This window comes from Manis javanica, chromosome 11 (genome assembly GCF_040802235.1).
Source record: "Manis javanica isolate MJ-LG chromosome 11, MJ_LKY, whole genome shotgun sequence".
Taxonomy (NCBI): domain Eukaryota; kingdom Metazoa; phylum Chordata; class Mammalia; order Pholidota; family Manidae; genus Manis; species Manis javanica.
In genome coordinates, this window is record NC_133166.1 from 115,078,240 (window position 1) to 115,100,726 (window position 22,487).

Below are 22,487 nucleotides of genomic sequence, written 5' to 3' on the forward strand. Positions count from 1 at the left end.
TATTTGGCCACTGCAGGCATTTCCCAGGTAGAAACAGGCCCACACCTTCAGTGGTCATATAACCTAACTGGCTAAATTCAGAATGCTCTGTACAAAGTCCAATCTATCATTACTAGTTCGTCTCTGAGCGTTTCAAGTCTGGAAGGACAGTACCTGCTACCTCTTAGAGCTGGAGTGTGGGGGTGGGTTGTGTGTCCTCCCATGAGATAATGCACTTTTAGCACCTGCCTGGCACTCCATAACTTTATTATTTGGGCATAATTCTTTCCTCTCTTAGGCAGAAACAAGTGCACCTTGGTTAATGACCTTAGACCGTGGGCGACTCAGACGCTATTCAACTAAGGAGAAACCCAGCTGTGCCAGGCCTAGAACTGTCCATCCCCACCCCCACTCCCGCTTAAGTCAGTGAGTAGGCCGGAATTCTCGCGGCTGATAAATGAGAGGCGCTGAGAAGGAGCTGAGAGGAGCTGCAGGGATGACTGCTCCGCGAATCTCAAATCTCCACCGCGTACACCACGGAGATGCTCGGGGACAGAGAGCCGGCCTACCTGCCTGACGGAGGTCGCGCTCCAGAGAGGACGGATGAAAGAAAGCCTTCACGGGAGATGGGCTGGAAGTGCCCAAAGGGGAACATTTGAAAAGAGAAACAGAGGCTGAATACAGGGAAACCTTCAGGTCGGTGAGTGCCATTCAAAAGGATTACGCGTCCTGGGGATACAGATTTTGGGTGAAAAGACGAGTAGGGACAAAGGTAGGGCACTCAAACTGCCGGGCCCGAGCCCCAAGCCGTGTGTGGAGGGGCTGTACCCTGATGGCCCGGGGGTGACCCCAGCCGGCAAGCACCGGAAGGTCGGGTTACGGGGGCACCCGGAGGGAAGCGGGGGAGTCCGGAGCCCGCCGCGGAGCCGCCGCCGCGTTCGCCCCGGGAAAGGTCAGCAACCCCGGGCCGGGGAGCCCTGCGGAGAACCCAGGGGGGCCGCGGTTGCCATGGTGCCGGGCCGGTGGGGGTTGGGGGAACCGGGCCCCGCCCCGAGCCCCGCGGGGCCGGCTCCAGATGGTCCCGGGCCTCCCGCGGGAGCCGGCGGCCTGCAGCAGGGGGAGGCTATTGTCCTCCTTCCGCGGCGCCGCAGTCCCGCCGCTCGCGCCCGCGCGCCGCCACGCGCCCCGCCGCTCCCGGCCCCGCGCGCCCCCCGCGTCGCTCTCGCTCCGTGACAGCGCCCGCCGCCGCCCGCCGTGCGCCCGGCCGCCGCTCGCAACCGCCCCTCGCGGCCGGGCTGCGGGCGCGGCGAAGACCGGTGCGCCCCCGCCCGCCCGCCGCCTGGCCGGCGCTCCGCACCCAGGTAGGTGCCGGCGTCCGGGCCCGCTTTGTCCCGGCCCGCGGGGCGGCGCGTTTTGTGCAGCCGCGTGCGGGCGGCGGGGTCGGGGTCGGGTCGGGGCCGACCGGAGCGCCGGGGAGGTCTGACGCGGCGCCGGCCCCCGCACCCGCCCGGTCCCGGGGACAGGATGGAGAGTCGTGTGCCAGACCCCCAGGTACCGTGCGCGGACGGCGGGGGTCGAGGCTTGGGGGACGCGGCCCTTTCTGAAGCCGAGAGAAGAGTCTGGAAGAGTTGGGGCTGGCAAGCGCGTGCAGAGAGCGGGTCGTGGGCTTGGAGCGTGGCTGACAGCGCCGCTGCCGGCGTCGCGGCAGCTCCTCGGCGGACCGGCTGGCGCTGGTCCAGGTGCCCCAGCCGCGCCCGGCCAGCTCTGCCCGGCGCCGCGATGGCCAGGCCCCCTCTCGGGAGAGCTGGGGGCTCCCTCTGCAGCCGGTGGGCTCTCCTCAGCACGTTGATAGCTAGCTCCACGCTCTCCTTTATGCGTCCGCCCAGCGTGGGTGAGGGGGACACGGTGGGCTGTGGTAACCAGGACGCTGGCAGAGGAAGAACGAAGCCCCTCGCGGGTGGGGACGCGGCCGGCTGCGGTGTGTCTGTGGCCGGGACACGCCGAGCGCTGAGAGCCCGCCCCTCGCGGAACTGCCGGGCAAGGCCTCCCGGCCGGGGCTCCGACACCACCCCATCACCACCCCGCCGCAGCCGTCATTCACATCCGTTCCGCCTCGGGAAGACTTCGCCCGTTAACCCCGTGGCATTGCCTGCTCATCTGGGCTGCAGCTTTGCCCCTTTCCCAACCTGCTACAAGTCTCGGTTTGTTTCTCAGCTGCCCTCCTCCCCTCCGCCAGGGCCACAATTCTAGGGCTTAGAGAGCTGGTCGGTGCGGACATGGGCAGGGTCCCCCACAAACCAGTTTTCTTTGAAGGTGAAGGGGGCAGAGTGAATTCGGAAAATGTAGCTTAGATTGAGGTTCTGGGCAACCTCTTGGCAGATTCCGAAGAGTCGAGGATTTGGGAGGAAAAGCTAATAGAGATCTTAGATTTGTCCCTTAGAGAAACTGATGTAACCCGTTGGTCACAGGCTTGGGGGTCGGGCGGGGGGGTGAAGCAAGGGAGTGAAAATTAGTATGAATAATTCTGCCCTGAGCGGAGGATTCTGAAGGAGAAGCCCAAACAAAAATTCAGTTTTAGTCTTCAGTTTGGTTCCTAAGTTCTTGGAGGAGAGTCCTGTGCTTTATCAGGGGCATAGGCTTGAGGGGAACAGGGGTTGGAGTTTTGTTTCTCCTGATTGTTCTGATAGTGCTGAGTGCCACTCTCTTTTGCTCTCCCTAGGTGCTCTGAGTTTATTTGTGATTTCTTTTTCCTTTTCTCTCTCTGGCAGTCCACTCACACTTTGAGTCAAATAAGACTTTTACTTTGCCAAAGTCCCCATTTCTCCACATCTATTATCCATCCTGCTGTCATTTGTTCAACTCCACCTCCCCATAGCGGCTCCAGCCATAGCGTCCTCCTTCCGCACATCTATGGTTTGCCTGTGTTGGGGCGTCAGTTCTATTTGTCTCTTTAGACCTAGAGTTCACTCCGTCTTCATTTCCTCTCCCATTGACTAAGTCTGGCTTTTGTGGGTCTTGGGGTTTCTGAGCGGAGGTTATAGGTGAAGTTAGCATGGGGTGGGGCCTGAACAGAACCAGAAGCAAGCCTCTGGTCACACTCAGCCCTAAAATTCCGTGTCTTCCCAGTCCTCACAGTTCCTCTGACTAATTCTAACTGCTCCTCATCTTTCAACAACGGTGGCCTTCAAAGTGTAGTCCCCAGACCAGTAGCTTTAGTATCATCTGGGAACAGATTACAGATGCAAATTCCTGGGCTGGACCCCAAATCTACTGAGTCAGAAACTCTGGGGCCCAGTGATCTGTGTTTTAATAGTCCTCCAGGTAATTGTGATTCATGCAAGTTTGATAAGCCCTGATCCTGAATTAGAGCTCAACCCCGAGAGTGTTGCAGATGAGGAGCAGAGAGTCTTCTCCCATCCCATTTTCGTTCTTTCCTTGAGTTTTTCTCTAACTCTAAGAAAGACATTAATTTGATGGCAAAAAAAAAAAATTATTGTCCATTAACTCACTCTTTCTTTAGATTGAATATCTATTTTCCTGGGCTTGGAAAACACAAACGTGAGTGAGACGGTCCTCAATGGGTTAAAAATGGAGCAGGCAGAGAGACATAAGCACCTAACTGTAATACAACGTGATGGGTGCAGTAATAGCTGCCTGCTGGATGCTGTGGGCGCGTGGAGGAGGGCACGATCAACTCTCTCAGAGGGAGGTACAGAATTAATCAGGAGCAGGATGTGGTGAGAGCAGGAATTAGGGTACAAGACAGACTCAAGGCTGGGGGATAAGATGTCTAGCTTTATGTGCCAGCTAGAATGGCAGAAAGGGGAAGTGCTGCCCTGGAGGATAGGCGCGCGGTGAGCAGAGTCTACATCCAGCAGCACTTTGGCGTAGAATCTAGCAGGACCTCAGGCTTACAGCTGGTGGGGGTCGGCTTTATTCTAGCGTGAACGATGTAAGCCACTTGGACCTGGTCTTGAGGTCAGTGGCTACGAATAAAGTGCTGGGGCAATTGTAGTCTGGATTAGCTGCTAATCCGCCCTATTGCTAGAGTTCAGGAATCCATGGAGGAGAATGAGTTTGATGATTCTCCAGCGTGGAGAGAGACAGGGGCTCGTGGGTTTGGGGGCAGGCAGACTAAGGAAATGTTAGCAAGGAGACTCAAATCATAGGTGAGGTGTGATATACTCACTGAAAAGAAACCAGAGAGGGATCTATGTAAAGAAACTCCAATAGAAAGCTATCGGAATCTGGACATAGCAGCAGGGAACACAGAGAACGGGGCATATAGGCCAGGGGGGCTGTAGAACCCAAATGCTTGAAAACCAAAACTCAGGCCCTCAGAACCACCAGGCTGAGCCGCACCAGAGAGCACTGCTTGCAGGCAGACCAACGGCAGCAAACTCCACAGAGTCCCACGGTGGTCCTATGCGGGTCTGTGATCCAAGGATGCCAGTGCCGTCTTGGTTCCTCAGGTATACCGTGGTATCTCTGGAAACTCAGGACACAAAGTGTGGATGTCAAAATGTAATTTAGCCAAAGGAGCATTGAAGTGGTTGAATTTTTCTGTGGGAGAAGCTTTATTTCCAATTCCATACTCTCTCTCCCACATTGTAGGATTCCACAGAGAGGCTCTAGGAACCAGTCTCGCTGAAAGGTCTGGATCCCATGCCTGGGCCGCAGTAGGATCCCTTGGATGGACCAAGTTGGATCACCAAAAGGAAGCCAAAGCAGTAGCCATTTATATTTTGTGCAGCAGGCATACAGTAGTTTGAAAACTGAGTCTTCCTTTAAGTGTCTGCTCTTACGGAATACAAAGATATAAAGGGTTTGGAAACCTGAGAGGCCTTCAAGCCCCTGGCAGTTAACCTCAAGACCAGGTCCAAGTGGCCTGCAGAGAAATGAAAGTGCAGGCCATCTAAAGGAATCCCAAGTCGGTTAATCTTAAATAGCTTATTGGCCACATTCAGGGGGCCAGCTTTAATAGGTTTGTGATTCATGCTAAAAAGAAACAATGTTGGGGTGCATTATGTATAGGAGTTTTTGTGGGGTGGTCTATACAGGGAGAGTGTGTGTACTGGAAATGGCCATCCTAGAGCTAAGTGTGTGAATGGTTGCTGGAGAGGAAGCCCTAACCCAAAGGGCTGGGAGAAATGGAATTAGAATTGGACCTGGGGCTGCTTCCCTGTCCAGTAGCTGAGAATATTAGGTGACTCTAGCTCAGGTCACACCTTGCCCACAACACTCTTTGCTTAGGGTGACTCAGCTCTACCCTATAATTTATTTTTATATAAATATTTACAGAGCAAATCAAAGAATCTGGCGGGGGGAGTTAGGGGCAAATGATGGGTTTTAAGAGAGAAAGGAGTCCTAGGCCTAGTGGAAATTAAACTCTCTTTCCTGTTATATGGAATGCAAAACCCAAATGTAGAAATCTTAGACCTTAGTTCCCTCGTACCTCCTCTGTGCCCCTCCCAGGGAAATCCTCCTGTGCTTTCTCTTTGGGTGAAAAGGGAGGGGCAGACAATCCTGGCCTTCACATGGGTCAGGCTCAGCTCCACAGAACCAGTTAATGACAGAGGCAAAGTTCTGCCTTTGTGTGCCCACGGGAACATAACCTCCCTACCCACCCACGTGTCACCACCCATCCCTTCTCCCTTCCCCTCTCCGTACCTCCTTTCCAGAACCAGAGACTGCCAAGATCCTAGCCTCCACCCTAGGGAGTAGTGCTATGGAATAAAATGTCTTTGTATTTGAGAGGTATTAGGAAAATTAGAAATGTGACATTTTGGAGTTCTGATAATCTTACAGGCCCAGTCCCCTCCATTCCCTTGAGTGGCTGCTGAATGCTGAATTTGGACACTAGAAAAAATTGTTTAAATCCCTAACAGCTAACCTGAAGCTCATTTGTTAGTTTTAAGAAGGACAGAGTTTGTGTAACATAGAGTCATGAGTAGTGCTGGCAAGCATACATGGCCCTAATTTCCTCCGCCCTGGGCCTTAAAAGTAATAGGAACTGATCTCTCCTGGGGAGCTCTGAAAGGCTCCAGGAAGTTCAAGGGGCATGTAAATGTGATTAAGAGCTTGTCCCCGAAAGTCAGAAAGAAACCTGCTTTAAAATCCAAGCTCCTTCTGGGCATATGACCTTGAACCATGACTTAATTTCCATGGGGCAACTTCCTCATTTATGAAATGGGAATGGGAATGGGTCCTTGCTCCATAGGGCTTGGGATGAGGTGGTGCCTGTAGATGGCAGGGACACATACCTCAGCTGACACTTACCAAGCACCTATTAAGTATTCCTCATAGCAAACCAAAGGAAAGAAAGGGGAGAGGACCATACTGTGTTCTCCTTTGAACTTCTGGGCACTTAATCTATACTTGCCTAATAGTGCATCACAGCTTTCCTGGTGTAGCATAGCTGTGTCTTAGCTTGAGAGCAAAATCCGGTTCTTTTCATCTCAAATAGCCTACAGGGAATAAGCCGTCTTGTTTGGAGTAGGGACTCAAAACTGTTTGGGGAACCTGGGAATGGTCTACCCAGGTTATACTCATTATTGCCCAAGGGTTCCCTTGCCTGTGTCCTGTGTTATCCTCGTTCACACCCTGCTGGTCTGATCCACGCTGATGGCCATGGCCACCTTCAGCCCCCTGGCTTTGCCCGCCGTCCCTCTCTGGCCCGAGCTCACAAGCCCTTCACTGCAGTGCTCTGAGACCCTGCTGCCTCTCGGCCTCGCTCCTTGTGCACCTGTTGTGCACTTGTCCTTCTGCTTGCCCGCCTCGGCTTTCCCTCTCCCACTGGGGGTTGATTTCCATTGGCAAAAAAACCCAACCACAACCTTTGGCTCTTAGGAGAATAGAGCAGATCTCAGGCAGGAGGAGAGAGAGATGATGTGAGTAGGGGCTCAGGGCTCTGCGATGGCCCTCACCAGCCATGTCCCCCCTTGCAGGAGCAGGAGGCCACCCATCACCATGAGCAGCACCCTGTCACCCACAGACTTTGACAGCTTGGAGATCCAGGGCCAGTACAGTGACATCAACAACCGCTGGGACCTGCCTGACTCAGACTGGGACAATGACAGCAGCTCAGCCCGCCTCTTTGAGAGGTCTCGCATTAAGGCTCTGGCAGGTGAGGTCAAGGGAGGGCCAGGGGAGATGCCCAGGAAGCTGGGGGGAGAGGCTTGTCATGAAGAGACCTTTAACTTCATGGGGAAGTTTGACCAACTTTCTTCCTAAGCTGCTGCACGAGAGTGGGAAATCTATCTCACCCCAACTGCAGCCCCAAGAATAAACTTCATACAGTCCAGAGCTTGTGTGAAGCCCCAAGCACAGAGGAACTGCTAGCCCTCAGCAGTGTTCCCCTCTGCGCTCAGCTGACTTCCTGGCCTCTGTCCTGAGCCATGTTCCTTAACACTTTTGCACTTTTAGTCTTGCTATTCTGTTTCCACCCCCTTTTCCTTTCATCCCCCTGTGTCTTTCTGATTTCCACTGTGGTGTCTCACACCTGTTCTCCTTCCCGGTGCATTCCTCTCCCCTCCTTCCCCACCTGTTCCTTCCATTATTTCATCTACCTGTTCCCTGAAGCAGGTTCCCTCCGCCTTCCACTGGTTCCCGCAGTCACCTGTACTCCCTGGTCTGCGCTCCGCCTGCCAGCCCCTGCCCTCCCCTACAGCCTGGGCTCTCCCCTTCAGCAACTCGGAACACAAACAAACCCGTTGGACAGGCCTCCCTGCGTTCCGGGAAGGAGTTGTCATGGCAACAAGAGTGCGGCTGCCACCTGACACCAGCTGCGGCTGGCGTGGGACTGAGTCACTCACACACCCAAGGCCACCCACCCTGTCTTGCTTCCCTGCTCCATCCCACCCTTGTTTTTTCCACTGACCTGCTGGCCTCCCAGCCCAGTGTAGTGGAAGAGGACAGGCAGTGCTCCCAGCGAGGGTGGGTGGCCTCCTCAAAGAAGGGACACTCTGAGCTGGTGGTTCCCAGATGTGGCCATGCTTTCTAGAGGATCACCCAGGGATATTTTTACAAAGACAGGTTCCCAGGCCCTTTCCTGGACACATTGAATTAGAATCCCTGGACATATGGTCCAGAAATAAGGGTTTTTCAAAAGCTCTCCAAGTAATTTTTTTCAGCCAGCCCAGCACCAGTCCGAGGACCTCTGTGTGGTGGCCATAGCTCTGGGGACCCTTTGTCATCTTCTCCTGGGCCTCTCTGTCCTTTTGGATGGGTCTTCAGGCTGATTTGTGAAATAGCAGTGTTTCTATAGATGAGATAAGACAGAAGACCTGGGTCATGGACATATCACCTCTTTGGGGGAAAGTTCCCTGTTACCCTGATTTGGCGTGTGCATAGCCTCTAGAGCTGTCATGATGTCTGTGTGCACACATGACATGTGCCACACCCTGCTGTCATTTCCCCACCGTGAAACTGGGCTCTTCTGAAGTGGCATCTCTGTACAGGTTTTGTTTAGCACTATGCCTTGAATCAGCAGGGGCCAAATAAATACTGAATGAATGAAGGTGGGGAAGAGGCCAGAGTAGGCCGTAAGTGATAAGAGCTGAAGCCCAGAGAGGGGTAGGAAGGGAGTCTGGTAATGTGCCTGGGGTGGTGTGGACTGGGGCCTGGGGTGGCCTAGCTGAGGGGAGCCTAGTGGGGCCAGTGGCAAGGAAGGAGCCAGAACCAGTGGTGGACGGGAAGGCTTGTTTCACCATAAGGGAGCCCAAGCAAACCCCCAGCACAGTGCCTGGCACCTACTGGTTTCACCTCTTGAAGGATTTCTTTTTCTCTGCTCTCTGAACTGGGGATCAAAGCCCGTGTCCTGCAGGGGGACCTCCTGGGGTCACCCAGAGAGAGGCCATCCTGGTCACACCTGCAAGCCTTCAGGAAGCAGGAGTTTGCTTTTTTAGGGGGTGGCCTCTGTCATGGGTCTTCTGCCTTCTTAGGCAGCTCGGCCTATGGGCAGAACTCTGAGGCGCTGGCAGTCCCCTCCTCCGCCCTGTAGGGCCTGGCCCTGCCCCAGCTGGCACAGCTCCGCCTCCCACCCCTCCCCCATCACCCAACAACCTGTTTGTCCGGAGCTGCCTCTGTCTTCTCACCACAGCCAGGTGTGCTCTGCTGACTTGTCCCGAGACAGGAGCTCAGACATCCCGTAACTCCCTTTCCCCCACTCCTCGAAACTTCCACCATCTTTGAACCTGCTCCCCACCCAGGACCCCAGCTTCTTGGGATCGCAGGCTCCAGGGGGAGCAGACCCTTGGTGCCCACCCCAGTGCAGGCAGAGCATGGTCTCTGGGCCCTGAGCCGCGTGAGAGGCAGCTGGGACCATGAATGGGAATGCAGTGAGCAGGGTGCAGGGGCACGGCCTGAACGGGGCTAGCGAATTTTATTATGAGGCTGTGGAAGGGTCTCAGAACCCTGGGGGCCTCCTGCTCTCCCCCGCTGCCTTCATCAACCCCGCTCAGTACGCCAGTGTGCTGGAAGGACGCTTCAAACAGCTGCAAGGTGAGCTCCCGCGGGCAGAGGGGGCCTGGGGGCGAGCGAGGGGAACCAGAGCAAAGAACACGGGGCAGAACCTTTTCTGTGACTCAGATGCTGTGTTGGAGACAGTGTGACAGGGAAATAATTACAAGTAGCCAGAAAATACATGGATGCTGACAGCGTTGGGCATGGTCTGGACCCTCTAGATGAGACCATGTGTGTCACCGTGATGCCATGAGCATGGAGGCAGCTGGTGGGCAAGGTGGAGAGAGGCAGTGTCTGTGTCAGCCTCCCGGGGGACTGTCAGCGTAGTTCCACTGGAGTGGCTCACTTTCAGCCATTTGGGGATGAAGTGCCTGCTCAGACAGCTGGGGAAGCAGAGGGGGTGAGCTGGGAGGCTGAGGGACCTGGGGCTTGTTCCTATTGCCTTGGGTTTCTGAGTAGGTGTGGAAATGTGTGTGAAGAGGCAGGGTGTCTGGAAACCAGCGAGTGTGTCCAAGGGAGGTGGTGCAGACAGGCTCAGGTGTATGTCTGGGCAGGCGTGCGTTTCTTCCTGGCACTAACATGGCAGTGTGTTTCTGGGAGCCACTGTTAGGCAGTGTGTGTGTGTGTGTCTGTGAATGCTGTAAGTACCTTGTACACTTATGCTTTGTCTCTGGTGCTTGACTTTGTACAGTTTTCTCCTAGCTGCTGCTGTTTGTGTGTCTTCCCCTCTTATTCTGCCTGTGTGCCAAGACGGCTCCACCCCAGCGTGCCTGGCATCAGGGCAGTTGCCATGGACCAGTAGTGGCCGGTGATCCAGGCAATCCCAGGCTCAGGCAGGGCCTGCAGACCCTGAAAGGAGGCCCAGGGAGCATCGGGCCAGCCCGTGCAGTTGTTAGAACCCTGAGGTTGGCCCAGGTACAGGGGTTGGAGGTAAGAAAGACAGGAATAGACATGGGTGTGTCGCTCTGGTCTGTGGGTGAGGTTGTAGGAATGTAAGATTAAGGGATGAGTCTTTTCGGTTTCTGTGTGGCTCTTCAGACCCTGGCCACTTGGGGTGAATCCTTGTCCTGTGCTCCTCTGGAGAGAACTGGCAGAAATCCTCTGACTGGAGCAGCTCCTGACGGCCCAAGCCTCTGGCCTCACTTTGTTGTTTATAGCATTTTGCATGTCCATTGTTCTGTGGGCCCCAACAGCACCCCTCATCAGCAGCTCTCCCTGTGGACCAAGCAGCAGGGCATTTCCTCACTTTTTTTAGATTGGCACCTAATCCTCCCTGGTTTTTTCTTTCCCTGTCTTTCTTGAGTTCACTGTTTTTCTGTTTCCAACTTCTTAAGATCTCATTTTCCTTCTTAACATTGGAATGTCAGTGCCCTTGGCCTGGGTCACCATGCAGTCAATTGAATGGACCCAGTGCAGGAGAAGAGCCCGTCTTTCCTTTAAATTATCTCAGGAGAGCAAGCTGACTCAGGAGGCCCACAGCCTCTATAACGTCATATCCTTCTAATGACCACTTGGAAGAGCCACTGCTGTAATTTAGGTCCACACCCTTGCCTCTGCCTGCCACCTAAAGAGAACAGCCATACCTCCTGCTGGTCCAGAGCAACTCTTGGTCTTTCCTGTGGGTTAGATCATGCCTGTATGACTGTAACTCATCAAGGAGCCCATTCATGCCAGGCTGCTTGTAGATATTGTCTCATTTAATCAACGCAATGACCTGTTGAAGTAGAAAATAACATGCCCATTTTACCGATGAGGAAAGTGAGCCTCTGATGGATGAAGTAAGAGTGTGTCATCACCGTTACATGACAGAGCCCTAATCCCAGCCCCTTCCTGCATGTCCCACGGCTTCTAATTTATTTCATCCTTCTTCTCAATGCCTGTTTTCTCTCTCTTGTTTTTGTTCTTTACCTTGTTTATGAGCTCATTCCAATTTCTTTATTTACCTCTGTATGAGTTACAGGTTTTCCTCTCGGCCATTTTCATTCCCCTCTTCCCCAGACCTCACCTCTGGCCTCTCAGGCACCTCCTAACCCCCAGCCTGGCCAGTTGGTGTTTAGAAGCAGGTGCACTGTACTTGAAGGACAGAAATGACCCCATGTTGCCACCACAGATGAGCGAGAAGCCGTGCAGAAGAAAACCTTCACCAAGTGGGTGAATTCGCACCTGGCCCGGGTGACGTGCCGGGTGGGAGACCTGTACAGTGACCTCCGGGACGGGCGGAACCTCCTGAGGCTCCTTGAGGTGCTGTCAGGAGAGATACTGGTGAGCTGTGGTCACGGAGGGAGGAGGGGCCCTGAGAACAGCAGTTAAGGGGACCAGCTGCGAGAGTTGCCCTTAAAAGAGTGACAGCACAGAGTGGGAAGCAGGGGCTGCCCTCTACTCAGAGGATGGTTTTGTTCTGAGAGGCTTTGCTACGTGGATTAAATAAGAGCATTGCTTCATGGAGATTGGAACAGTGGCCCCATTGAAAACATTTCTTTTCCCACCCACTCTGGGTGCAATTAATTCCCTTGGGAATCTTAATCTGCCCCAAGCCTTATCTGCAACCTCGGCTTTGGCTCCATGAACTCTGGCTCAGCCTTAGGACTGTTCCTGAGGAGGCCGTGGGGAAGGTTTGCAAAGCAGGGCCCCAGAAAGGATAGGAGGGAAGGCAAAGGAGGCCCTTGGTCCATGCCGTTCTGTCTCCTGTCCCTCAACAGCCAAAGCCCACAAAGGGCCGCATGCGGATCCACTGCCTAGAGAATGTGGACAAGGCGCTGCAGTTTCTGAAGGAGCAAAAAGTGCACTTGGAAAACATGGGCTCCCATGACATTGTGGATGGAAACCACCGCCTGACCCTTGGGCTGGTCTGGACAATCATCCTTCGATTCCAGGTACCCCACCCCCAACCCCTAGGGTCACTCAGGTGCCTCATGCACCGTTGCTGCCCTGCAGATGGTCACTGTCAGTCCACAGCGTGGTCAGTCCAGACATGGAGGGTCAAGAACCTTGTGTAACAATTTGCGGTTGTTGTGATATCCAGGCCCCAACTCAGGGACTCTGCCTCAAACGGGTAGGCAACAGTTGGAGGTATTGTCAAACTTCTGTGGAGAGTTCCCTGTGACCTGGTCTGTGTTCTAGTCACATGCAGTAGGACCACATATTGGTCCACAAGGGACTGGACATTTTACCTGCTGGTCCTTAAGCACCAAGAGTTTCAGAACTGCACAGGGGTCTGGTCATCAGCCCACTTCTGCGCCTCAGCCTCTGCTTGCCTCCCTCTAAAGAACAGTCACCTACTCCCTCTTGCTCTGGGCGTAGTCAGCCCAGATGGCCTAACACCATCACAACTCTCCGGGTTCCTCCTCACCTGGTGTAAGCTCCTCTGCTGCTTCAGCCTCAGCAAAGCTGTGAGCCCCAGCTGTAAAACCCAGCCCTCATCCCCCAGCAGTCCCCCTGGAGGAGCCAGCATCATCCTTCAGGTTGAGGCACTGGCATTCTTCTGGCTTCCGGCCCCATTCGATGGCCTCAGATCCCTTTGACCTGGTGTTCTGGGGTCACTAGCCCAGGAGGAAAGGTCCCAGGTCTCAACATCCCAATTCTAGGTGTCTAATGCTTCCCACTAGGTATTTCTGAGTATCTCCAGTAACTTCAGGAGCCCCTGTGCCGTGAGTGAGGACTTTCCCTCCTTTGTTCTCAGATCCAAGACATCAGTGTGGAGACAGAAGACAACAAGGAGAAGAAGTCTGCCAAAGACGCCCTGCTGCTGTGGTGCCAGATGAAGACGGCAGGGTGAGGCTGCCCAGGGGGCGTGGCCTCGGCAGGTGGGCGCACCGAGGCTGTGCGGTAAAGGCGGGATGGGCTCCAGGAACCACAAGCTGGGGATCTGTCCTGAGTCACAGACCTGGGCTTGGCCCTACTCAGTATTCTTCCCGGCCCATTTACAGATATCCCAATGTCAACGTACACAACTTCACCACCAGCTGGAGAGATGGGCTGGCATTCAATGCCATTGTGCATAAGCACCGGTGAGAAGGCGAGCAGTTATGAGGCATGAACATCTGGAGAAAAGATAGGGCATGGGGGCACCACACTGCACAGAGGGCTGCGTGGGAAGTGCAAGGGCGGGAGCACTGGGTGTGGGCTTGGGGTGCCTGGTTCTGGACAAAATGGAGTCAGTGACTTAGAGATTAGACAAGGTAGCTTCACTTTTCCTCTTTAGGATCTCATATGCTTGTGATATTCCATATTCCCTCCCCACGCAGGCCAGACCTACTGGATTTTGAGTCCCTGAAGAAGTGTAATGCACACTACAATCTGCAGAATGTTTTCAATCTGGCTGAGAAGGAACTGGGACTTACGAAGCTGCTGGATCCTGAAGGTGGGGCAGAGCTCTGTAAAAAGATGCTGTGAGATAGGGACAGAAGGTGGATGAGGGGGTGCGGGGGCTGAGAATGGGGAGAACGGGGAGTGACTGCCAGTGGAGACAGGGTTTCCTTTGGGGGTGATGAGAATGTTCTGGAATTAAATAGTGATGGCTGTACAACCTTATGAATATACTAAAATCCACTGAACTGTATACTTGAAAAAGGTGAGTTTTATGGTGTGAAAATTATATCTCAATTTAAAAAAATGAAATCTATAGGAAGAAAGGCAGCCTTATGGTGAGCGAGCCTTGGGATAAGGCTCTGTCCCAGCCCCACCATGGAGTAGCTGTGCAACTTAGAGCCAGCCGCTTGGCCTCTCTGTGGCTCAGGGTCTTCATCTCTAAAATGAGAACATTGGTCTACATGGTCTCTAAGGGCCCCTCTTATTCTAAAATTCCAGGGTTCTCAACCAAGCTACATGGCCTTGAGGTCTCACCAAGCAGTGGCCCTGTGACCCTGACCCTGCTCATTGGCCCCTGTGGTTCTGATCTTAATGCCAGTGAGACTGGTAATGGTGCTGGGCTCTGACTTTGCACCTGGCACTGCACTTGACATACTTTAACTAATTTAATCTTCATAACACCCTGTGAAATTGGTGCCATTATTGTCCTCAGTTTATGCAAGAGAAGACAGGCCCTATAGTAGGGTTAAATGACCTGCCCAAGGTCACACAGCTGGTGGAGATGAGATGCAAATTCAGGCAGCCTGACTCCAGAGCCTGTCTCCTCCTCCACCATCTCTGGCAGAGCAGAGAGCAGTCTTGGTGTAGCCAGGAAAGGGGAGGAGGAAAGAGCCAGATGGCCTCCCTGTGGGAGCCGCCTCAAGCCTCCTGGGCCAATTTGGGTTTGGTTATTTTCTACCTGTTTTCCATCCCACCTGTAGCCCCACCTCTGTGCTGTTTTAGTTGAGGATGACAAATATCAGCTACCTAGTGACAGAAGTAGGCCTGGGAGAGCATTTGGGAAGCACCGCTATGATAAAGAGCATTTAAGTAAAGCCAAGTAGGCTATGACTTTCAGAGGTGATTTCAGCGGCTCCTGCCTGTGGGTTTTCAGAGGTGGTTAAGAGGCTGCCAGTCCCATAGCTTCCTTTTAGGTGGCTTGGAATCTGGCCTAAGAGAACCTAAGGATTTCAACTCATAGTCAGCCTTGGTCCTGACAGTAGAAGCTGATTCACCTGAAGGGCACTCACGTCCTTGGGCCCACAGCTGAACTTTGGGATTGAGGTCAGACATAGCTGTGACCATGTCCTGAGATGGCCCTGAGAACCGGCCTCTGTCCCTGCTGCTGGGGCTCCCCAGGCCCAGCTTCTGAACATCCTGGGTTCAGGATTCTCAGTCTGTCCCAGCCATCTTGCTGACCCTGAGTCTACCGACTTCTCAGACATCTTCCCAGCCCATAAGTCCATGATCTGTCCCCAAATGGGAATGTAGTTTTTTTTCTTGCCTTTCTTTCCCCAAACAGCTCATTTTGGCCTCCATTGGAAACAGAGGGTAGAAGCCTCCTGCGCTTCTGGGGTTTGTACTCTGCTAGTTTCTAGGAGGGGGGAAAAAAGCCTAGCTTTTTCATGCCCTTGTGGTTCAAATGGTTTGTCATTTTGCTATGAAGGGAGCTAGAAAGGTGTCAGGGCTGGGAGGGCCTGTGGTTGACGTAAGTGTCCAGGCAGCAGGTGTACTTCAGAGCAGCAGGTTCCTAATCTCTGCCTGACCTGAGTGGTATGTCTTCTCAGATGTGAATGTGGACCAACCAGACGAGAAATCAATCATCACCTATGTGGCTACTTACTACCACTACTTCTCCAGGATGAAGGCTTTGGCCGTGGAAGGCAAAAGAATTGGCAAGGTACACCCCACACAGGCTGCAGGCAGAAGGTCGGCCTGGGGTCGTCCTCCCCTAAAGCAAGCTGAGGTGGAGCTGCAGGACTGGGCTGGGACCCCACGGGCAGGTCCCCTGTCACTGTCTTGCAGGTGCTGGACCATGCCATGGAAGCAGAGCGCCTGGTGGAGAAGTACGAGTCCCTGGCCTCCGAGCTGCTACAGTGGATAGAGCAGACGATTGTGACCCTCAATGACCGGCAGCTGGCCAACTCCCTGAGTGGGGTCCAGAACCAGCTGCAGTCCTTCAATTCCTACCGCACAGTGGAAAAGCCACCCAAGTAGGTGCCCTAGGCCGCACCCTGCTCACCCACCCAGCGCTGTGCTCCCGAGAGAACCCTAAATTAGGGCAGCCTTTTGGGAGGGAAATTCAGCAGTGCATAAATGCAGTTGAAGCTCATTTCCCCCAACTCAAAGTGCCAGAAGCCATTCCAAAGTAAACATTTTTAAATGATTACCCATTAAAAAAAAAATCATGCTGTGAATATGATGGCGATGGCATGTAGAGTGGCAAATAAGATTGCTGGTCACAGTGTCACAGCATCCCTAGGCCAACTTAGGGACGGGTGGGTTTGGAACTGACAGGCAGGTCATAACTTGCACATTGCAAAGGTTGTTACCGTGTATATATTTTAACAATTAACTGTTTTCAAGTGTGGAATTGCTGTTAGGCAATAATACAGTACATACTAAAACTTCCATGTTTTTCTGTTACTGAGCTCTTTTGCAATTAATATGTTTCAGCTCCAAAACTAATCAAGAAAACACCTGACCTATTAGACATCCCAGGGAATGATTTGGGATGTGCCCCTTCATCCAGGAAGTCCTCTTCTGGGCATTGAACAAAGATGTAGTTTCAAGGATATTTACTAGGATGACCTTTGTAGAAGAAAAGTAATTCATGGGACAGCCACTGAAAGTAACATTGAAAACATGTGCTTATTAACATGAAAAGATGTTCATGAAAAATAAGTGAAGAAACAGTTTTCAAACAGTTGTGGACAGTAGAGAGCAAAGGGCTAAACGTCCAGGTTCAAAGTACCTGAGTTCAAATTCTGACTCTGCCCCCTAGCAGTTGTGAGTGTTGAACACCTCTGAGCCTCAGTTTTCTCATTTGGAAAATGGGGGTAATAAGACAATATCAATAACAGTGAGAACTCAGTGAGAGAGTTCATGGAAAGCCCGGAGAATTGGGCCTGGCGGGAGGCGAGTGAGTCTTTGACCAACGTTGGCTGTGGTTACAACGATCCCATCTGTGTAAAACAGAGATGACGTATGTTGTGCCTGCCAGGGGGTAACAGTGGTCGTTTCTATGTGGTTTTCACTTGTTTTAAAATTACACTTTTGGATCTGACCTTATTTTCTGGCTTTACCCAAAGAGTATGTATTGCTTTTACAAGGAGAAAAGCAACACAGGACATTTCATTTGGAAACGTAAAAAGTTCCTATGCTCCTAGTGGCCTTTGACTTTGCCCTGATCTGGCCTCCTGCCTCAGGTTCACCGAGAAAGGGAACTTGGAAGTCCTGCTCTTCACCATCCAGAGCAAGCTGCGGGCCAACAACCAGAAGGTCTACACGCCCCGTGAGGGCCGGCTCATCTCTGACATCAACAAGGTCCTCAGCCTCCCTTCCTGTCCGCTGCACATCACACTCCTGGCTCCAGCCCTGACCCCACACTCCTCCTGGCTGCCCGCGACCCTTGGTGTGGACGGGACTCACACTCCCCTCTCCTCCATCTGCCTCTCTATGAGAGTTCAGAGTAGACTACAGCCTAGTCCCTATCTGGTTCCTCATGTCCCAACCCCCTCTCCCTACTTTTATTTTTTTACAGACAATATAAGATTAATAAAAGTAATAGGATTCATCCTCAGTCCCACCACCACAAAACAAATCCGGTGGCTTCCACTATTCTCTAGTCCCCTCTGTCTAGCCATAAGCAGATGTGGTTTTCCTACAGCTCCAAAGTACTTACGCTGCCCACGTCTCATGCTGCCATGCACAGCTGTCTACAACCACATTCCACAGATCCACTGACCAAGATTCCCTGGGACTCACCATGCCCTGGGGACCCTTCTCACCCTTACTTCCTGAGCCCTGGCCCTTCAGCACTGATCCTATCCCCTCCTTGCAGGCCTGGGAACGTCTGGAGAAAGCGGAGCATGAGCGTGAGCTGGCCCTGCGCACGGAGTTGATCCGCCAGGAGAAGCTGGAGCAACTGGCCGCCCGCTTCGATCGCAAGGCTGCCATGCGTGAGACGTGGCTTAGCGAGAACCAGCGCCTCGTGTCCCAGGTAGGGCATGGGGGACTCTTGGCCTGTCCAGGCTGGTGAGGAGAAAGCAAGAGAGTGGTGGGTAAGGGGTCTGCAATATGGGGAGCTCATGAAATGAGAATTCCATTGTGCAGATAAGACCAAGAAACCTGGAAACCAGGGGCCAGAGGCTTGATCAGGAGGAAGTGTCAGTGAGGCAGCGGGGGATGGCATAGAGAGGGGGCTTAGAGCCACCCCATGGAGCTGGATCTTGCAGCAGAAGTGCTCTGGAGGGCAGCAGGGGCAAGCAGAGATGGGGTCCCTGAGCTCCCAAGCCTCCTCTCCCTGCCCTCTGCCCCAGGACAACTTTGGGCTGGAGCTGGCGGCCGTGGAGGCAGCAGTGCGGAAGCACGAAGCCATTGAGACAGACATCGTGGCCTACAGTGGCCGGGTGCAGGCTGTGGACGCTGTGGCCGCAGAGCTGGCGGCTGAGTGCTACCACGACATCAAGCGCATTGCCGCGCGGCAGCACAACGTGGCGCGGCTCTGGGACTTCCTGCGGCAGATGGTGGCTGCCCGGCGGGAGCGGCTCCTCCTCAACCTGGAGCTGCAGAAGGTGTTTCAGGACCTGCTCTACCTCATGGACTGGATGGAAGAGATGAAGGTGCAGGGGCGGAGATGGGATGGGGGTATGGCAGGCGCACAATCCTGCACTTGCCCGGGTGACCTTGTAGAGTATAAACAGTGCTGGACCCATCCCCAGATCGGATGAACAGAGCAAACAGGTCCTTGTCCTCAGGGGCTCACCTTGCGGTGGGAGGCAACAGATGATAAAACTCATGGGCATATCAGTAAACCAAATATCAGGAGGATGGGAAGCCTAGGAGGAAACTGGGCAGCGCCACGTGATGGAACGGTCTGGGAGGGCCTCTCTGAGGAAAGGCTGTTTAAGCCGAGTGCAGGACAGCGAGCACAGGGAGCCAGCCCAGGGGGAGCCAGAAGAGAGTGTGACAGGCAGAAGGGACAGCCGGGCACGGCCCTAGGCCTGCACCAGTGGGGTGTGTTCAGCAGAAGGCGGGCCAGGGGACTGTAAGAAGTGGGGGCCCCCTCACTTAGGACCTTATGGGCCTGCTCAAGGAGCTTGGATTTTATTCCACATTACGCGGAGCATTGAAAGTGATTAGAAGTTTTTCAGAAGAGGACAGACATGATTCTGCCTTAAATTTTTAGAAAGGTTACATGGACAACTACATGTGGAAGGGCTGGGAGCAAGAGACTAGTTGGCGGCTGTTGTGGGATGGGGTGTGAGACACCCCAGATAGCTGGGCGGCTGGGGGCCGAGCCATGGTAATAATTCAGGGGCTGAGAGGACTCAGTAGAGGTGCCAGGAGCAAGATTTAGTAAAAAGGTTGTTCCACAGGAGGGTAGCTGAGTGCAGAGGCTGGAGTTCCAGGACAGAATTGGGGTCCTTGTTTGTGAGTGACAGATGGGAGCAGGTGTGCTCACCTGGGTACAGCACCTGGAACCACCCAAAGAGGCCCGGAGGTGCAGATGTGTGCAGCGGGGCAGAAGGCGCCTGGCTGGGAAGGAACCCGGCGGCTCTGGGCCAGCATGGCGCTCTGCTTGTCCGGCAGGGCCGGCTGCAGTCTCAGGACCTGGGCAAGCACCTGGCTGGGGTGGAGGACCTGCTGCAGCTGCACGAGCTGGTGGAAGCAGACATTGCTGTGCAGGCCGAGCGGGTGCGGGCTGTCAGTGCCTCTGCACTGCGCTTCTGTGACCCAGGAAAAGGTGAACCTCGGGGAAAGAACTGGAGAAGGCAGGGGCTGGGGAGGAGCACATCAGAGCTGGAGCAGCAGCGCTGGGAAACTGGGATGGAAGGGTGATGAGTGGTGGTGGGTGACGGAGCCAGAGAGGGTGGGAGGGTTCATAAGCAGGGATGGGTCACAGAAAGCCGAGGCTGGGTTACAGCTCACCGCCCTCCATCATGACTTTCAGAATATAAACCGTGCGACCCGCAGCTGGTGTCGGAGCGGGTGGCTGCACTGGAGCAGAGCTACGAGGCACTGTGTGATTTGGCAGCTGCGCGGCGGGCCCGCCTGGAGGAGTCCCGGCGCCTCTGGCGTTTCCTCTGGGAAGTGGGTGAGGCCGAGGCCTGGGTACGAGAGCAGCAGCACCTGCTGGCTTCGGCTGACACTGGCCGGGACCTGACTGGGGTCCTCCGCCTACTCAACAAGCACACGGCCCTGCGAGGCGAGATGAGTGGCCGGCTGGGGCCTCTGAAGCTCACCCTGGAGCAGGGCCAGCAGTTAGTTGCCGAGGGCCACCCTGGGGCCAGCCAGGCTGCCACCCGTGCCGCTGAGCTCCAAGCCCAGTGGGAACGGCTGGAGGCGCTGGCGGAGGAGCGTGCCCAGCGGCTCGCCCAGGCTGCCAGCCTCTACCAGTTCCAGGCAGATGCAAATGACATGGAGGCCTGGCTGGTGGACGCGCTGCGCCTGGTGTCCAGCCCTGAGCTGGGGCACGATGAGTTTTCCACACAGGCCCTGGCCCGGCAGCATCGGGCCCTGGAGGAAGAGATCCGAGGCCACCGGCCAACCCTGGATGCCCTGAGGGAACAAACCATGGCCCTGCCCGCCACGCTGAGCCGCACACCCGAGGTGCAGGGCAGGGTGCCCACCCTGGAGCGGCACTACAAAGAGCTGCAGGCCCGGGCGGGTGAGCGGGCACGGGCCCTGGAGGCAGCCCTGGCGCTCTATACTATGCTCAGTGAGGCTGGGGCCTGCGGACTGTGGGTGGAGGAGAAGGAGCAGTGGCTCAATGGGCTTGCCCTGCCTGAGCGCCTGGAGGACCTGGAGGTTGTGCAGCAAAGGTAGGTGTCCAGTGGCTCCCTCTGCAATGGCCTTGTGAGGCAGGAGGCCAGGATGGGCGGTGGCAGGTCTTGCTATAAACTGCCCCCTCTTGCTACATCACTTTGAGTCTTAATGGTTTTCTGTTTTTTATTTAATGAAAAATTAATACACTCTAAAGCAGAAAACATGCAACACATTCCTATATATCCATCACCTCTATTCAGTGATTGTCAATATCTTGCTCTGTTTGGTTATTTTTCCTTTGAAAAAGCAAATCCCAATATTATTGTTTCACTTCTACATTCTCCAAGATACGTCCTTTAAGAGAGCTGAGGAAGTATTCTTAAATATAGTAAACTACTTTCTAATTGCAGATTTACACTTAAAAAGCTGAGGCTTTTATGTGATAGACCTCCTAGCAGAGCTACTGATGAACCTCTCATGAAATGGCTTTATTTACAGAATAATAAATCTTAAAATAATTTAGAAAGGACGTTTTTCTTATAGAACCACAATACCATTATCACACAGAATGAAATTAATAATTCCTCGATATCATCTACTCAATCTCAGTCAAATTTCCTGGCACTTTTTAAAATGTAATGAAAGATTTTATTTTTATTATTAAAAAAATTTTCAAGCTATCTATGACAGAGATTAGCAAACTATAACCTTTGGTCCAAGTCCAATGCCTGTTTTTTTATAAATAAAGCTTTCCTGGAACAGAGCCATGCTATGTATTGACGTATCTTCTGGCTGCTCTTGCATTATGACAGCAGTGCTGAATACACTGTATTCAAGCAGTGCTTGAAACACACTGTATGGACCACAAAACCTAGAATATTTACTCTCTGCCCCTTTATAGAAAACCTTTGCAGACTCTGCTCTGTGAGAATGTAGAAATGTTCCTTTATCATTTAACAAATATTTTGTTTATCAATTCATTTTTTAACACATATTGGTAGAATGGGACCTAAGTAGGCAGCTAAGGGGTAAGTCCCAGGAGAAAATGGGAGGTTCTGACACTGACAAAGCAGGGGCCCCGTGTCAAGGATTGGTTTGACTTGTGCACCTGCTCCTGACCTTTAACTGTGTCCATCTTCTTGAGCACCTAGAGATGACAGTCTTTCTACTTGTCTTGGAGGAGCTGGGGGCTCCCCACTTGATCTACAGATGCTATAAGCCTTGTAGGTGAAGAGGTGCCGAGGCTCCCGTGAATAACCCCATGTTGAGGGAGAGAGGTGCTCGTGGATGTCTGAGGGAGGTGGACTGGTGTGGTGCCTCCCACCCTTCACTCCCAGCTCAGGCAGTCATTTCCACCCCCTCAGGTTTGAGACCCTGGAGCCTGAAATGAATGCCCTGGCAGCTCGGATTGCTGCTGTGAATGACATTTCAGAGCAGTTGCTAAAGGCCAGCCCCCCGGGCAAGGACAGCATTGTCAACACCCAGAAGCAGCTCAACCACAGGTGGGGCTGGGGAGGGCAGGCAGGGATGCCCTGATGGGCTGCACATAGGGTATGGGGTGGAGGCTCGGAGGGAGGAAGGAAGGCTGTCTGGGATACACTGGGGGAGATGTGGGGAATGATGGGAGAGACAGGAGGGGGAGATGGAGGTCTGTGGGGGCGCAGGCGACCACAGCGTCAGGAGGATGAGTAGGGGGCAGCCTCTGCCAA

At 53.7% G+C, this 22,487-nt stretch overlaps 1 protein-coding gene and 1 long non-coding RNA gene across 4 annotated transcripts in view; one reads left to right on the top strand and one right to left on the bottom strand.

Moving 5' to 3' along the window:
- Positions 1 to 422: 422 nt before the first annotated feature.
- Positions 423 to 22,487, top strand: part of SPTBN2 (spectrin beta, non-erythrocytic 2) — a 35,413-nt gene continuing 13,348 nt past the window's right edge. The window contains exons 1-15 of one of the 3 annotated variants that reach the window (XM_073217498.1): positions 423 to 679; positions 6,927 to 7,105; positions 11,552 to 11,703; positions 12,141 to 12,314; positions 13,121 to 13,212; positions 13,368 to 13,448; positions 13,686 to 13,801; positions 15,576 to 15,688; positions 15,814 to 16,001; positions 17,217 to 17,334; positions 17,852 to 18,010; positions 18,330 to 18,632; positions 19,603 to 19,756; positions 19,964 to 20,834; positions 22,143 to 22,280. In XM_073217498.1, the coding sequence (XP_073073599.1) occupies positions 6,949 to 7,105; positions 11,552 to 11,703; positions 12,141 to 12,314; positions 13,121 to 13,212; positions 13,368 to 13,448; positions 13,686 to 13,801; positions 15,576 to 15,688; positions 15,814 to 16,001; positions 17,217 to 17,334; positions 17,852 to 18,010; positions 18,330 to 18,632; positions 19,603 to 19,756; positions 19,964 to 20,834; positions 22,143 to 22,280 (2,816 nt within the window). In that variant the 5' untranslated portion in view covers positions 423 to 679; positions 6,927 to 6,948. Of the gene's footprint in view, positions 680 to 1,232; positions 1,341 to 6,926; positions 7,106 to 9,107; positions 9,481 to 11,551; positions 11,704 to 12,140; positions 12,315 to 13,120; positions 13,213 to 13,367; positions 13,449 to 13,685; positions 13,802 to 15,575; positions 15,689 to 15,813; positions 16,002 to 17,216; positions 17,335 to 17,851; positions 18,011 to 18,329; positions 18,633 to 19,602; positions 19,757 to 19,963; positions 20,835 to 22,142; positions 22,281 to 22,487 lie in introns of those variants that run through there. The other 2 variants (XM_073217499.1, XM_073217497.1) reach the window with 2 other exon arrangements.
- Positions 4,190 to 8,935, bottom strand: LOC140844586 (uncharacterized). Its single transcript, XR_012123133.1, has 2 exons — positions 7,548 to 8,935; positions 4,190 to 4,474 (listed from the first exon to the last, which is right to left on the bottom strand). It is a non-coding gene; the product is annotated as an uncharacterized lncRNA (long non-coding RNA).